The 16,958-nt window shown below is 36.2% G+C and overlaps 3 protein-coding genes across 3 annotated transcripts; all 3 read right to left on the minus strand.

Annotated features, from left to right (window-relative positions):
* Window positions 1–4,240: 4,240 nt before the first annotated feature.
* LOC131637122 (uncharacterized) lies at window positions 4,241–5,771 on the minus strand. The gene is made up of 5 exons (XM_058907714.1): window positions 5,598–5,771; window positions 5,049–5,524; window positions 4,784–4,919; window positions 4,580–4,624; window positions 4,241–4,483 (listed from the first exon to the last, which is right to left on the minus strand). Exons 1-5 carry the CDS (start codon window positions 5,769–5,771, stop codon window positions 4,241–4,243), a joined length of 1,074 nt encoding a protein of 357 aa, XP_058763697.1.
* Window positions 5,772–10,930: 5,159 nt separating this feature from the next.
* LOC131637124 (uncharacterized) lies at window positions 10,931–13,195 on the minus strand. The gene is made up of 2 exons (XM_058907715.1): window positions 12,122–13,195; window positions 10,931–12,031 (listed from the first exon to the last, which is right to left on the minus strand). Exons 1-2 carry the CDS (start codon window positions 13,193–13,195, stop codon window positions 10,931–10,933), a joined length of 2,175 nt encoding a protein of 724 aa, XP_058763698.1.
* Window positions 13,196–13,315: 120 nt separating this feature from the next.
* Window positions 13,316–14,515, minus strand: LOC131637125 (uncharacterized). The gene has a single exon (XM_058907716.1). The coding sequence runs from the start codon at window positions 14,513–14,515 to the stop codon at window positions 13,316–13,318; it is 1,200 nt and encodes a 399-aa protein (XP_058763699.1).
* Between the last annotated feature and the right edge of the window lie 2,443 nt (window positions 14,516–16,958).

A 16,958-nucleotide genomic window follows, 5' to 3' on the forward strand; every position in this document is an offset into this window, starting at 1 on the left:
TAGATAGTTTCAAGCGCTTCATGATGTTTCATTATCTGTTTTTATATTCACAATGCTTTTATAATGGCATTTTTTATGTTTCACGTGGATTACTAATGGTAGCGTCTTGAACGTTGATACTCATGAAATGGACGACAAAGATTTGTTTAAGGACAGTTATCAATATACTCAATCATCACGCCAAAAGTATACCCTCGATTTTGTCAAAAATCGAGGCAAAAAATATTTACCCCTTAGTTTTATTACAAAATCGAGGTGAATAAGTTTTTTTTAACATTACATTGTTTACACAGAATATTAAAATACATTATTACAACAAATGCAATTTCATCATAGTCGCTGTTATTCTAACTTTTAAGGATCGAATGCATCCAACTTCTAAGGAGTTATCTGTTCCAACTAAGGAGTTATCTATTCCAAATTTGGAAAATGTTTTTCTGCACTAGCAATCCATCACGGAGAACTTTTTCAAGCTTCTTTAAGTTCCAAGATTTCATTATCTTAAGCAAATATTTGCATGGCAAATGCTTTCATAAAAAAGATATATAGTGGTGGTTGTAGATAGTTTGTTGTGGATTGATGACTTGACAATATCTTGAGCGTTGTTCCTTTATAAATGTATGATAGAGATTCGTTGTTGTGGTTGAGTAACAAAATCCTTCAGTGTTTTTAAAAAACCGAGGAAAAATTTTAATAGGAAAAAGAGGTAGCCCCTCGATTTTAGTAAAAAATCAAGGTATTAGGTTTCAAGCAAAAAAATGGTGAATGATAAAAAATTGAAAGTAACATGTCATGTTTTTATTTTAATTTTTTATCAGTCACCATTTTTTTCATGCAATTTATACCATTTTAGGAATAAATTTCTCAATGTTGTCAACCCAAGAAAATCAGTGATGTTTTCTTTGATTGACAACATTGGAAGATTATTCCAAAAATACTACAACAATAAAATCAACACCATTATGTGAGATAAATTGCAAGGGTAGAAAAAAATATTTTGTTCAAGATAGAAGAACATTGAAGATTTTTTCTGTCTTGCAATCCATCCCAAAAGAATGATGCATACGAGTGTGGGGCGGCTACATATAAATTAGAATTAGGGCAAAATCTGTTTAACGAGTACTTTTATAGTAAAATCTAGTTATTTTATCCCTCGGTTATTACAAAAAATGAAGGGATAGAACATTTAGTTTACACTTATAAAAAAAATAAAAACATAAACTGCAATAGTTGTAATTCATAGCATATCCTAATTTGTTTATCCCCTCAGTTATAGTAAAAACTGAGGGAATATGTTTTTTTTTATTAAAAAGGTATCAATTATCATCACCTTTTTTGTTTAGCCAACCAGTTCCGATCCACATAGTGAACCAATTAATCTGATTTCGTGATTCAGAGGGACGACTCACTGGTCAAACCTTGTTTTCACCAAGAATTAAACTCGCGAGAGTTATAATCGTGACAAGAGTGTGCAAAGCATAATTGAATTGGTAGTGACTAATTGTAAAACTAGTGAGTTGAACTAATAATTAACTAATATGATGATAAAGGAAATTAAATTCCCCTTTTGAATTGAATGTCAAGTGATTTGCTTCATGTAAGGCGACACCCTTGGTCCCAGGAGAATAAAATTGCAACTGAAGAATGATTTATAGAATGTAAAAATAGACTTCTAGCATAGACTATACCTTTCAAGGCTCGAGAATTCATCACAACCCCATAATTTATTTATTCAGGTGTACAAATATTTGGTTAGATTTCATTGTCATCTAGATCATTTCTCACAATTATGTATATGAGAGAAATAATTAAACTCAAATAAAATTATCTAATTTATTAAACAAATTTCATTATAGAGATAATCAAGAGAGATTAAATTGTTTCACATTGTAAGAGTAAAATCATTAAAGGGGAATTAATATGAAAGAACTAGTCACTTTTCCTAGAGGGATTAAATTGAAAAACAAGAAATTAAACTTACAACGATTGGGAACTAATTCATAATGGTTACCTTCGTTTTTCCTGCTCCTTAATACCAAAATATTGCCTAAACTCTTAAAAAAATTGAACCCTAATAACTAATCATATTGGCAAAATATTCTTTTTGGTCTTGTACATCAACATTAGGATTCATTTTTCGTCTCTTAACTTCAAAAAAAAATTCATGCTGGTCCTTTACATCTTCAAAAGATACCCTTTTAGTTCTTTTTGTCATATTAGTGAGTGATTTAGCTATCAATTTTTTTTGAGTTTTTTCGTCGCTAATTAGACGAAAAGGACCTACATAATACGTTTTGAAGAGTTAAGTGACCAATATGAAACTTTTTGTAGTTAAGGGGCTAAAATGAACCCCGAGGTTAATATGCGGGACAAAAACAAGATTTTGCCAAACATATTTTACAATTTAAAGAAAAAAATTCTAAAAACGACAGATTGTGTCGTATCTATAATCTATCGTTCGCTATTAATTGATTATGATTCGTTTTGAAAATTTAGTAAAATGTTTGAATCACACCATTGTGCCTATACAAGCTCCACTTTGGCTATTTGAAGCTTGATAGTGTCATTGTGTTGTGTAAGTGCACCGTTATTGAATGTCGATTATACTTTTGTTATTGTTTTTTTTTTTGCTCTGCCTGTGCTACTCTTATTCTTTTTTTTTTATAATAATGATATTTCAATATTAAGAGTACAAGGGGTACTCACCCGAAATTACAATGATTAAATTTTAAGGAAATCTATCGGTCAATGGCTCCATAAAACATGATTACAATTTCTATTTCCAGCTGAGTCTATAACGTTCCATAACCACGATAGAAACTTCGCCCTATGAACCACTTCGTCAACTTGAAATGCCTTTGAATTGAAAATTATACCATTCCTCATACTCCATAGAGCCCATTCTATTGCTAGCCAGATTAACAATATTTGGAAATTTCTGTGTAGACCCCCTATAGGGAGAACCTCTGCTGAAAATCTAAAAATACCCCTGCTTCGGAGATGCATCTCCGAAGTATTTTTTTTTCATATTTTCCCAGAATTCAGAGATGCATCTCCGAACACACCCATTTTGTGGTGTCTTCGGAGATGCATCTCCGAATTTTGGGAAAATTCAAAATTGTTGGATTTAACTATCAGGTATTTTTTCGGAGATGCATCTCCGAAAAAATCTATTCATATACAATTTTCCCTCCTTCACTATTTCATCATTTTCATCACAAACCCTCTCCAAAACCTCCATCATTCTCAAACAATTTTTCGTCTCAAATCAAGTTTCAAACGGTTGATCATACTAAAGAGATCATAGAAAGCTACAATTTGAGGTAAACATCATTCATTTTAGGGATAATAGACATTTACCCTCTGCCATATAGGCGAGATTCGGGTTACCCCATATTAATTATTTTTTTTTGGATTATCCCCCTGTATTTTTAGGGTACCCCCCTAAGCGTGTAAAAAACAGTGAAAAATCAGGGGGATAAATAAAAAAAACAAGATTACAGGGGGGTCCTAGGGGGGTAAATCATAGAACTTTTCATATTTCAAGGGGGTAATTCAAAAAAAAAAATTAATAGGGGGTAACCCGAATCTCGCCTATATGGAAGGGGGCAAATGTCTATTATCCCTTCATTTTATCTCCTATTCCACTACATTGTTGCTGATTTAGGAGACTGAAAACTGCGTCAATTCGGAAGTATATTTCCGAAATAAATCACCTAACAATTTTCGGAAATGTACTTCCGAAATAAGGTCTGGCAGAAATAAAAAAAACAGTTTTAACAGCTTTAGTATATTTTTGCATATGTTAGGTATGGTGCATCCGGACAATATTGTTGCCGATGACTTAGAAGTTCCGGAAGAGGTCAACATTGATAAAGAGCCGATTAACAATGTTAAAGCCATGATCGTTGTGGTGGATATTCGACAACAATTTACAAATGATATGAGCTTCGCTTGTCTTGAACAATTGCTTGATTGGGTTCAAAGTGAAGCTAGTAGACTTGGATTTAGCATTGTTATATTAAGGTCCGACAATGGAAGTAGTAGACAGAAAGTTTTTGTCGTGTTGAATTGCGAGAGGGGTGGGAAGTATGTACCAACAAACTGGGTGTTAAAACACGAAGACACGGGATCGAGAAAGTGTGGGTGTCCGTTTAAGTTTTGCGTGACTCGTAGAATTGATGATTTATGGCGTTTTAGCGTCATTTGTGGAGTTCATAATCATGCCTTGGAAACCAAGCTACACGAGCATCCAATTGCATGTCGGTTTTCCCGTGAAGAGAATGACTTGAGAAGCATCTGCCTGAGTTGCAACACCTTGAGCGGTATCACCTTGACTTGCAGCAGTTGCACTAGTTTGAACAACATCAGTTTGACTTGCACCAGTTTGAACAACATCAGTTTGACTTGCACCATTTTCATTTCCATCAGTTTGAGTAGTAACATCTCCATCGCTTTGAGTTGGTTGTGTCTTGACCTTTTTCTATCAAAAAACAACACAAATACATTTATAAGCACATTGTACATATGTATCATACACTCATAACACATAAACAATTATATGACGTATACTGCATACCTTTCTTTTGAGACCATTTGGATCCTGAGTAGTACTCTTACAAGACTGTACATTGTGACCAAACTTGTCACATTTTGTACATCTATAAGAAACGTATGGCACCCTTCTTCTTGCACCTTCTTCACCACTCTCTCTAATCCTTAGCTTTCTAGGCCTCCCTGGACCTTTTTTAAACATTCGTGGCAACAATTCTTCTTATTCTACCTCAGGCCACATATCATGTCCATTAATTGGACTGACAGCAAACCCATAACACAATTTATATTTTTCTCTAGAATAACAGTCATCAACAAAGTCCTCAGGAGTTTGTTGTCTAAAACCTAATGTTGCTACAACATGCCTACAAGGAATGCCAACCAAGTCCCAGAAGTTACATGTACATGACCTTTTGGAAATATCAACTATAAATTCATGAGCATTGAAAGAGTGTGTAACTTGAAATTGTTCATTTATTGCTCAAGTAGGCAACCATTGGCCACTCATAATAACCCTGTGGTCCAATCTTTTCCTAGGAATGGGCATCACCTTGTGTGGCCATTTTTCCAATTTCAATACAGAAGTAGAGCACCTATTCATTAAATATTTCTTAATCCATTCTGACATGGTCAAAATTGGTTTATCCCTAGCAGCTAATATTGTTGCATTGAATGACTCAAAAATGTTATTCATAATAACATCACACTTTGGATAAAAGCTGAAAGCATGCTTACACCAACTTTTGGGAGGAACTTCCATAAGCCAACTACGTGCCTTCTTGTCAACTTCCTTCAGTTCATTCATCTTGGTCAACCATCCTTGGTAGTATGTTGCTTTTGCAGCCCCCATCATCAAGTCTCTAATCAAAGCTCCCCAACCAAATATGTTTTTGAAATTTGCATACAGATGCCTCAAGCACAGCCTATGTTCTACCCTTTCATTCATCTCTTCAAAAACAAAAACTAGGCCCTGCATAAGCAAACTCATATTAGTACACAAATAACATGGAATTTTACTAACAGATAAAGGTAATGCCACTGACCTTTTGTTGATCAGATAATAAAACATATCTCTTTTCCAGCCCAATGTCTCCCATCAACAGGTCAATAAACCATCTCCATGTCTCCTTTGTTTCTGTTACAACTACACCAAATGCTAAAGGAAAATACTGGTCATTAGGGTCCCTTCCCACAACAATTAGCAACTGACCCCCCATATTTCTTTTTTATATGACAACCATCTACCCCAATAAAGTGTTTGCAACCATTGGTGAAACCCTTTTTGCAACCATCAAAACAGAAATAAAAGGCACCAAACCTTGGTTGTATGGATGGATTTGGTTTGTTGGTAGTATAAATCAAAGTATTCCCAAGATTAACTCTATGTAACTCAGCTGCATACCTCCTCAAATTAGCAATTGCTTGTATGCATCATCTTCTATAATCCTCTTTGCTATGAGCTTTTCCTTCCATGCCCTAGCCACAGTGATACCAACAGAAAAATTCTGCCTCATGTCTTGAATGATGTCACAGATCCTAACACTCTCACAAGTTTGCATCTTTTTAACCACAGCTTTAGCCACCCACCTTGAGCTTGCAGATCTATTATCTAAAACCCTAACACATGTGTGTTTGTCAAATATTGTTTTTATAGCAAAAGTGTGCTTATGGCCCACTTTTGAACAAAGTATTAAAAAATCACATTTGGCCATACATTCTACCCTTACCCTATAGCACTCGTTTTTCACAAAAGTTATTTCCCTACCATTTAATAGTGACCACTCACATATTGCTTCTCTAAAGTCATCAAGACAATTGAATTCCATACCCCACTCAAATTTAAAATTCTTATTGAAATGCTCCTTCTTAAACTTTTCAAACTTTGGTCCTTTCTCCTCCTCATCAGATATATCAGGGTCTGAGCTATCCAATTCATCACTTACATATTCATCATCATCTTCTATTTTTTTCTTTTTTGAACACTTCATCAACCCAGCAAAAAAAGGTGCTTCATTAATAGGTACAGTAAAATCAATGCCTTCAAACCCATCAAGCAAGGCAGTGGCACGTTCATCCTCACTATCCCCCAACCCTTCTACTCCATCTTCATCACATGTATCCAACCCAACTGTGTCATTCACACATATGGGACTTCTTACTAGCACTGAACTATCTACTACACCATGCTCCATAAAGATTTCACCCTCAACCTCATTGGCACAAGCATATGCAGCCAAATCGAAACAATCATCATCTTTCCTAATCTGAAAAAAGCTCGGATCTATTTCAATAACCTTAGTCCATGCCCTATATGCCCTTTCATTATAACCCCGCCCATGCAACATATTCTTAACGTTATCCATTGTAAACTTATCAATGTTAATGTTACTAACTAATGTCGTCACACCTCCCCTGTAAATCATAACCCCATCATTCATGCTCAAAAATTCCCCTCCATGATGGAAAACAGCACTGAATAATTGCTTATTCTAAAAATTTTAAAGAAAAGACGGATTAAGACCTAACCTTCGAAGACTATTTGTGACCTGGAAAGAAAGAAACGGTTAAAAAAACGAACCTTTCTAGCTTCAGATACCTCTTCTTCTTCATGAATGTCCGGTTTAACTGCTTCTATAGCTTCGTTCGCTTGCTTTGCTACCTTTTGTTTCTTCGTCTTCGACTGGCTTGACTGCGCCGTCTTCTTCGTCTTCTTCCCCATTTTCATGTTTCTATTTACTCTGCAAATAAACCCTAGTTTTTCTAGGGGTTGAACTGAGAAAATGTAATAAATCAATGCCTTTTATAATCAAACAACGTGGCAACCAATTAAAACCAACGTGGCAACTAAACTTGACACATAGAATGGTAACCTGTTATCTTATGTAAAAAAGTAGATCAAGGTGTAGAGTGATGGAATATTAATTTGGAAAGGGCTGCGCAATAAAAAAATATTTTAAGGGTGGCAAAACCAAAACACGCTTAATTGGCAGGGGGTATAATGTATTTAACCCTTTTATTTTTCATGAGGCGAAGCGGGCGGAGACTAAGGGTCCGAATAGTGCAAAATGCGGGTGCACAATTAGAAAAACCTATGGGCTTCCATGTGCTTGTATACTTTCTAAAAAGATGAAGTTGAATTCACCGATACGCATGGATGAAGTAATTGACCATTGGAAAAAGCTCCGTTTTGATGATTTCGAGCCGCCGAAAGAGGGTGAATCCAAAATTACCATCTCCGGCGAGTTGGAATAGATAATGAATAAGTTTTCTAAAGCGGATGACACCATGAAAATGCACATAAAAGAACAATTGCGAAAAATTGCATTTCCGGAGACCACCGATTTGAAACCTCCATCTTAACAGGTTAAAACCAAAGGTGCGCCTAAAAAGCTGAAAAGTACCCAAGAAGACACATCAACCAAATGAGATCCTTCCTACTTTGAACATGTTGATGCATTGATACCGGATTCACCAACACCAAAGTCCAAGTGTAGTGCTAACAAAGGAGCCCGTATTTCGAAGCCGCCACGCACACCTCCGATAAAAAAACCTCCAATGATCTATATTGATGAGATGCCGATTTTTATGCACAAATATATTAATAACATAGTTGATGTTGGCACCGACGGTAATTGTGGGTATCGAGCCGTTACCGGTTTGCTTGGAAGAGGAGAAGAAAATCACACTCTTATTCGACAGGCACTTATTTCGGAGTTGACTTTGCATAGGGACATCTACGGCCGACTTTATGAAATCAAGAAAACTTTGATAAAGTTCATGATTCCCTTGTTCCATCACTAAGCGGCCACGCACCGGTTTCAAAGTGGATGTCATTCCCCGAGACGGGTCATCTTATAGAAAGTGCGTACGATCAGGTATGTGTCGATTCGACGAGATTTGGACTTTCGGAGACATTTTTTCCGCTTCATAGTCTCCCGCCTTTGGACGCGTCTAGCCGCATCATCTATATCGGGTATCTAAGATTGCGCCACTTTGTGCAAGTTTTTTTGAAACCGGGGTGTCCTATATCGGCTACTTCTTGTCAGTGGACGGCACATCATACAAATGAGGCGGAGATTTGAACGGATCCTTTTGTTGAAAGAATGGCGGAGTTTGAAGAAATGATGAAGCAAGAGCGTGAGGAAAATAGAGAGTGGTCGAAGAACTTACCGGTTTTAAATTTAAGCGCCACCGATTGGTTCGGCAAATTTTAGTTTTTATCGGATCCATTTTGTTTGTAATGACCGGATGTGTGTCATTTTTTGTATGTATTATCGTTTAGAATGTAAAATCAAACTGATTCAATACATATATAATATACCTATATTTAATGTTGTCATTGTTTATGTTATGCTTATGCTTGGTTGAATATGTGGTTAATTTAATTGTCAAAACAGACTGCACAGTCCAAAACTCAAATTTTAGGTCTGTTTCTGCTAAATTCGGAAGTATGTTTCTGAAATTTGAAAGTTTTTGGGATGTTTTCGGATGTACGCTTCCGAAACATCCACTGAAAGCAAGATAAGGTTTGTTGGGTCATTATTACTCTAATAAGTCTATAAATACTACACCAATCCTTTTCATCAACATCAAGCCACAAAACACCAATGACACAAACCTACCCCCACCTTGTGTTTGTCTACTTGAGCAGTGGCTACCCGATGCAGTTCCAATTTCGCTTCTCGCGCGACACGTCATTCACGGAATTGATAACGTCGCTCAACACTCTCTTGCAATACCCGGAAAATCGGAAGGTTGTCAAGCTGAGTACCGCTCGCCTTTGCTTGACGATGAGGGAGACGTTCAGTTCACCCCATTTGAAGTCAAGAACGACGAAGAGTTTTGTGGACAACTTTCGACCGATTTTCTTCAAAGGGTCCGATCGAGTTGGATGCGAAACTTCAAAGATCGGGAGCCGACCTTATCAAAATGTTGACTCATCCTCACCTACCCGTGTTTAACAATATGTAACTTTAATTTTATGTTATGTGATATTTGTAATTTCCATGTTTTATTATAAATCAAAGCGTTGTTGTTTGTTTCATGATTTATGTATTAGACAAGATTTCGAAAGTACATATCCGAATTATTCCAAGGGATGGTGAATTCGGAGATGCATCTCTGAAGTCACTTTTTTTCTAGAAATTAATTTTATTTCGGAAGTATATCTCGAAACAACTTTTTTTCAAAAAAGAAATGTGTTTTCGGAAATGCATATCCGAAACCACATTTTTTTTCATAAAAATGTGACTTCGGAGATGCATTTCCGAAATATAAAAACAATTTAAGAATTTCTCACTATTTTCCTCCCCCTGCCTCCTTGCCCAACAACCCACAGAAAGAGAAAATATGGTCCGGCATCCTCCTGCATTTACCAATTCCGTGCCCGTCCAACATGCTATACCGTTTAAGGAATTGTTCTTGGAAGAATATGGTCCCCTATCTTGTTAAGATGATTTTAATTTTATTTATTCTCTTTCACTATTTTTTTCAAATCTTTATTTAAACCATACAAAATAAAAATGTATTAACAAAAAAGTAATTGAAACAATGAAATATACTTAAAAATATTTCATTAGGTTGCTAATATTCTCGGAAAAAGCTTGAGGTAACAGTGTATTTCATATCTTATTTGAAAGCATGTCATGGTAGATACTGCAAGCATAGAACTATAAAATAGTGCAATTATTTTTAGCATATATCACTTGAACCAACAACTTGTTACATTCCACTTGGTAAATATTTTCTAATCGGATGAAATTAGACTGGTGACTATTTTGGTTTTATATGTTATGTTGAACAAGTTATCAGAATGAAGTATATTGTAATGGTAATCAAGATATATTATCTAATATTAATAGTTGCAACTTGAAGATACAATCTATTTTTGGCCTCAATAAGTAACAATCAGTGCCTGTTTTATATTTACATTTATATTTTTCAGTGATTTGATTCTATTTGATGGTCATTGTTTTGATTTTACTAAGCATATATATAACATATAAGAAAGTGAACGATCTTATAAGAAAGTAAGCATTTGTAAATATATTCAATAAAAAAATTAAAATATTAAAATAAGAAAAGCTTAACAAACACTCTTTAAAATAATAATAATAATACATGTAAATTTTGTAATTGGAATTATGACTACTTATTTTGCGTGTTCTTATCATGTTGTGATGTTGCTTGCTTTCTTTTGTTGTTTTGATAGTTCTTGGACATTCATTGTGCTTTGTAATTATCTTTTATCTACTTTTTTTTTTTTTTTTTTGTGTAAGCAAGAAATTAATTAATGAGAGAACTGAGGGTTCTCCAACCTTGTTACACAAGAACGGAACAAAGTCCGACAAAAAACGATATTACGAACCAATTACAATTACGACAAAATAGATATAGGATCTTTACTAAAGTCGTAAAAACTACAATTGGGATACGCAATATCGCCCAAAAAGGACCACCTCCATATCAAAATTTTGATATTCCAAACAATATTGTTAATGTTCCATGCTTCGTTCCTAAAGCAAAAGCCGTTCCTTGTCAACCAAATAATCCAACAAGTAGCTAGCCAAAACACCCCCAATTTACCAACTTTGATCCCTTTTACCCGCCCCATGACATACCATTCCATAAAGGAAGGGATACAATCGAACTCCTTGCGATTCGGGTAATCCAACCACACACCAATTTCATTCCAAACAGTTTTAACTACTTCACACTTGAAAAACATGTGATCCAAATCCTCCAAATGTGAATCGCAAAAAAAACAATTTAAGTTAGAAGTAGAGAAATTAATACCTCTATACACTAAAAGATCTTTCGTGGGAAGCCTATTCACAAAAATTCTCCAAGCGAAAGCTTTAATTTTAAAAGGAATCTCCATCATCCAAATCAATTCCAAAGCCTCCTCATTCTTATTCAAGGGACCGAACGGTGTTCTCAATGAAGCATACCACCGATAACACGAAGACACCGAAAAGCACTTTTCCGAATCCAACACCCAACACACGGAATCAATATCATCTATCAACCCCCCAAAATCCTCCAAAAGACCCCTTAAAACCGCCAACCTCGGAGACAAATTTTTCTCCGCCACTTCCGCCCCGGAAATGCCTAAATCACCCCAAACCCACACCCCTTCCCGCCATCCTCCCATAACCGCTACGGAGACTTTTTTCAAAGAAGATAACTCAAAGAGATCCGGAAAATCATCCGACAAACTAGAGCTATTAATCCAACCAACTTCCCAAAAAGGAGTACTAAAACCGTTTCCCACTTTAAAACTACAATTTGAAATTAAAGGATCCTTAAGAAAAGGAGAAAAAATACCAACCTTTAATAAGTCTCGCCACCAAAGAGAGGAAGAAGAGCTAGAGCGAGAATCTCCTCCACATAGAATTTGCATTTTGATATCTCCATAACGAGCCTTCAACACCTCCCACCAAAGAGTCCCTCCGCCATTTACAATCCTCCATCTCCACTAATTCAAAAGAGCGCAATTAAAGTCTTTAATTTCTTTAATTTCCAAACCTCCTTTTAGATAAGGCAACGTCACCCTCTTCCAACTCACCCAATGAATATTCCTCTTTTCGACCGCACCCCCCCAAAGAAAATTACTTTGGATCTTGGTACATTCCTTAACAACTTTGGTCGGCATCTTATAAAAAGACATGAAGAAAATAGATAAAGAGCTCAAAATAGACTTCAAGAGAGTAATTCTACCTCCAAGATTAAGGAACCGGTTTTTCCACCCATTCAAACGCCTTCTCATCTTTTCCAATAATGGTTGCCATGTTGATTCCTTCCTCGGATTGAAACCAATCGGAATACCGAGAAACTCGAAATTATTACTTTCCATTTTACATGAGAGATACAAAGAAGCGGCTTCTAAGAAATGTTGAGAAGTATTTACTCCAATCAATTTGCTTTTGTGAAAATTGATGCCAAGCCCCGATACTAACTCAAAAGCTCTCAACACAACTTTCAAGGCTTTCACGTGCTTCCAAGAACCTTCCCCAATCAACAAAGTGTCGTCCGCAAATTGAAGAATATCCACAAAACACCTCCTTTTAATCAACAAATTCTCATACTCTCCAATTTCGCTCGATTTCCGGACCAACCTAGAAAGAGCCTCCGCTACCAAAACAAAAAGAAAAGGTGATAACGGATCACCTTGTCTTAGCCCTCTCTTCACGGCAAATTCTTTAGTTGGACTACCATTGACCACCACCGACATATCACTCTTGAAAACCAAAAGCTCCATCCATTCCCTCCATTTGACGCCGAACCCCATCTTTTCCAACAAAAAGTGCAAAAAGACCCAAGAAACCTTATCATAAGCCTTTTCAAAGTCAACTTTAAATAAAAGACAAGACAAACCTTCTTTCTTAACAAAATCCACCACCTCATTAGCCACCAAAACCCCGTCAAGCAATTGTCTCCCCGGAACAAACGCGCTTTGGCATTGAGAAACTATGGAGTTCAACACACATTTCAATCTCCCCGCTAATATCTTTGCCATAAACTTATACATGCAACCCACTAAACAAATCAGTCTATAATCATCCAAGCATAAAGGGTTGGAAGCCTTTGGAACTAAAGCCAAAAAAGAAGAAGTAACCGCCTTAGACAATTCTCCCCCCATATAAAAATGCTCGAAATACCGCATGAAATCCTCTTTCAAAAAATCCCAACATCTTTTAATGAAAAGAAAAGAAAACCCATCCGGACCCGGACTTTTACCTCCTCCACAACAAGCTAAAGCCTATTTAACTTCATCTTCTTGAAAAGGTCTCTCTAGCCACACCTTATCCTCATCATTAATCCTATCGAACACAATCCCTTCTAACAACGGTGAAATTCCCTCCTCCTCTTCAAATTTTTTGGAAAAATGCCGGACAACATGCTCTTTAATCTCCAACACCGAATCCAAAACACCTTCCGAAGTATTAATGGGACCTATATGATTATACCTTCTTTTTTCTTTCATTACCTTGTGAAAAAAACCGCTATTAGAATCACCTTCCTTTAACCACTTCAAGTTTGCTTTTTGAGCTAACATATTCTCTTTTATCCTTAAGTTCCTCCAAAACCGCCTAGTAGCTTCTTTTCTTTTAGTAACAATTTCCGGGTGAGATTCCTCCGCTTCCACTTCCAACAAAAGATCCCGATGATTAATCTCATTGACCTCCTCTTGAATCTCCAAATCCTTTTTACCAAAAACCTCCTTATTCCACCACTTTAGCCTTCCTTTCAAAAGAAAAAGTTTTTGTTTCAAAACGAAGTCGCCTCTACCTTCCACTTTAAAACTATTCCATTCCTTCTCCACAAAATCATAAAAGGAACTACACGAAAACCATTCATTGTTGAATTTAAAAGGCTTAGGACCCCAATTCTTAGTATCCACTTCCAACCAAATTGGACAATGGTCCGAGACATCTCTATCTCCTATTCTTTGGCCAATCACACCCCAATCGTTCACCACCTTATCCGAAATAATAAATCTATCAATCCTACTCATCGATTTACCATCCCCGCTAAACCAAGAAAACTTTTTTCCTTTGCAAGGAACATCCACCAAACCACTCTCTTCTATGAACTCCGCGAAGCCCTCTAAATCATTAGTGTTATGCACAATCCCTCTTCCCTTCCTCTCACTCCTCTTCTTAATCGCATTAAAGTCACCCCCCATAATCCATTCACCGTCATCATAGCTCTCCTTTAATTCCAATAGTCTACTCCATAACCTCCTTTTCTTATCAATGTCGCAAGAAGAATAAACGTTCACTAAATAAAAGAAATTGAGGTTCTTCCGAAATTTCACTCCAAGATACCCCTCACCTTTGAAACTATTAATGACCTCCACCACGTCCTCCTTCCACAAAGTTAAAAGGCCTCCCGACCTTCCCGAAGAATTAGAAAACGAATAACCGATCCCATTGATGCTCCAAAAACTTTTTGCCATAAAATCTTGTAAATTGGAAATTTTAGATTCTTGAATCATAAAAATATCCGCTTTGCTTTTTTGAATCAAAGAACTAATTCTTTATTAGTATATTATTTTATTATCAAAAAAATTTATTAATTTACTATTTACAATGGCAGATCCAGCAAGTTTTTGTAATTAAAAAAATTATAATATATTCTTAAAAAATAATAATTTAAATTTTTATATAATTTATACAATTTTATGAGAAAAATATTTTAAAATGATTGATGATAGATAAGCGGTGTTTTCATTTTAATATATAATTATTTTATATTAGGTTTTTTTTTCTAATTTTAAAATATAATTATTTTATATTATGTGTTCCATATTAGAATTCGAATTATGATTTGACCGGTGATGATGCACTTTTGATACGGCGGTGCAGACTTTCAATGTGGCGTCAACTGTAACACACAAGGCCGAAGAGGGCGGAGAGTGCTTTTGCTGTCGAAAAGGGCGGAGAGAGGTTGTCGGTGCCGAATTCACATCAGAATGAGAGAGATCCTGAAACTGTGCAGAGAATGGGCTGCGTGGTTGAAGGAAGGTTTATAAGGATTGATTGGTACTACCTATACCGACAAGATACATCTTCTTTTCGATAGCCTAACAAATAAGAACTCCATAGTTAAGGAGGCTTGACTTGGAGTAGTATTTGAATGGGATTTCTTGGAAGTTTCCCAGAAAACGTGTGAGTGAGGATAAAGTATGCTGAAAAGACCTGTATTGGTTTGTGAGGTCAGTCGATAATCCTGAAAGTAGTCTGGGGTGTTATAGCATGTAGGTGGACATGCAAGGTTAACACTCCAACGCACAAGTTAGTTACAAAGTCTAAAGTGTAAGTTTGAGATGAAAGAGTATACCTTACGTATGATGTGAGTCACTTATATATGATGGACATTTTTCTCGGGCTTTGCATCGTTGGCCTTTATACATTAATATTACTTGTATTGGGTCTTTGACCAGTCCAGAACAGATGTCCACAGAGCTTGTCGAGCGTGTAATCGGTCAAGAAATCTTTCGAAAATGTGTTCGACGTCTCATCATTAAAGTCGGCCATAACGAGAAGTGAACATGAGGCAGTTGCAGAATAGTGGGGAATAAGTGCATTAAATGCACTTCCCATCATTGAGCCATTTTTGTCAATTCTTAAGACACATGGTATTAGGATCACGGGTTAGAGTGTGGTGTTCATCTATAGGACATTCGAATACATCCAAGTTTGCTTGTATTTCCAAGGTAAAATATGGTCGTTGATTTCAATTTTACATATTGTTTTTTATCTGACCCATTGTTCACTTCCTCTATATAAAGGATTCATTGTCCTTTGGGTGAATGTTTTGCCATTTCCTCAAATCGAATATCAACTTCATCTTTGTGAGAGCATTTTTTTTCCTTTTCTTTCAGAAATCTTTGCCTGAGGCATTTCCTTTATCTTTGGAATAGGATATCCTTCAACTTGCATTTGACATTCACCTTCTTCATTTGCTTTCACCCTTTTCAGTTATCATTCTTACCTTGAAATCATTTTCCTATTTCTAATTTTTGTTATGACCCATGTAGATGATCGCTCTATAAGCTTGTCCAGTGATTTTGAGGTTAGTGGTTCCTCTTCCTTCGTTAGAACATAAACCCTTACTCGTTTAGGCTCAAACCTTTCGGATACTATTCATTCTTCTCTTATTCTAATGAATGTGCTTGATACTTCTGAGTCGGTGAGGTTTTCTAGTAATTCCCTTAATAGGGAAACTTCTCCTAACGAGTCTTCTCTCAACACGCTCTTCTTTGATGTGTCTGAGGAAATTATGTACTCAGTCCTAAGTCAATTACCTCCATAGCTGTCAGGAACCCTTCCCCTCATTTTTGGCCCCATCCAAGACGGAGGTTATTGGTTTGAATAGGGAAGAAGCCCATTCCTTCATTATAATTTATATATATGGATTTGGTCAAGATTCAAGTAATGCAGATCTTAAGGATCGCATTAGAATTGAAACTTAATTCACCATTATCAATTGGCTTGAGTACTCAGGAGTTAGTCAGCGGTTGTCTTGAAGATGCACCGATCTTGTTAAGGCGTCTGATGCAAGCCGATATAGTTGGTTAGATTGTGAGATATTGGGGAGTCCCTTCTCTTTTGATATCCCTATGATCGTGGAAGAGGCTAATATATAAGTGGTTCGTTCTTCTAATTAGTCGGTCTTTCTTGTGTAACCGGATAAAAAGATCTGCAGCAACTTCGGGAATTTTTCATCCCCTTCTACAAGTTCTTGTTTACTCAAATAAGCTTGTGAAGTTTCCCTTGACTGGATTCAAATAGAAGGTGTTGAGGTTCTTAAAAATTGCGCCCTCACAGCTCCACTATGAGCACTTGGGCTTTAATAAAGGTGTTTCAACATTGGGATGATTATCAAATTTTGGGGCC

This window comes from Vicia villosa, unplaced genomic scaffold (genome assembly GCF_029867415.1).
Source record: "Vicia villosa cultivar HV-30 ecotype Madison, WI unplaced genomic scaffold, Vvil1.0 ctg.001916F_1_1, whole genome shotgun sequence".
NCBI lineage: Eukaryota > Viridiplantae > Streptophyta > Magnoliopsida > Fabales > Fabaceae > Vicia > Vicia villosa.

Bases quoted from the DNA above. Each gene is read 5' to 3' on its own strand.
- LOC131637122 (XM_058907714.1), bottom strand. From the start codon at position 5,771: ATGGGGGGTCAGTTGCTAATTGTTGTGGGAAGGGACCCTAATGACCAG. The intron at 5,525-5,597 runs GTCAGTGGCATT...TTGCTTATGCAG, and splicing joins TATTATCTGATCAACAAAAG to GGCCTAGTTTTTGTTTTTGA. The intron at 4,920-5,048 runs GTTGCCTACTTG...CATTCCTTGTAG, and splicing joins GTTATTATGAGTGGCCAATG to GCATGTTGTAGCAACATTAG.
- LOC131637124 (XM_058907715.1), bottom strand. From the start codon at position 13,195: ATGGGGGGAGAATTGTCTAAGGCGGTTACTTCTTCTTTTTTGGCTTTA. The intron at 12,032-12,121 runs GTGAGTTGGAAG...CTTTTGAATTAG, and splicing joins AAAAGAGGAATATTCATTGG to TGGAGATGGAGGATTGTAAA.
- LOC131637125 (XM_058907716.1), bottom strand. From the start codon at position 14,515: ATGGCAAAAAGTTTTTGGAGCATCAATGGGATCGGTTATTCGTTTTCT.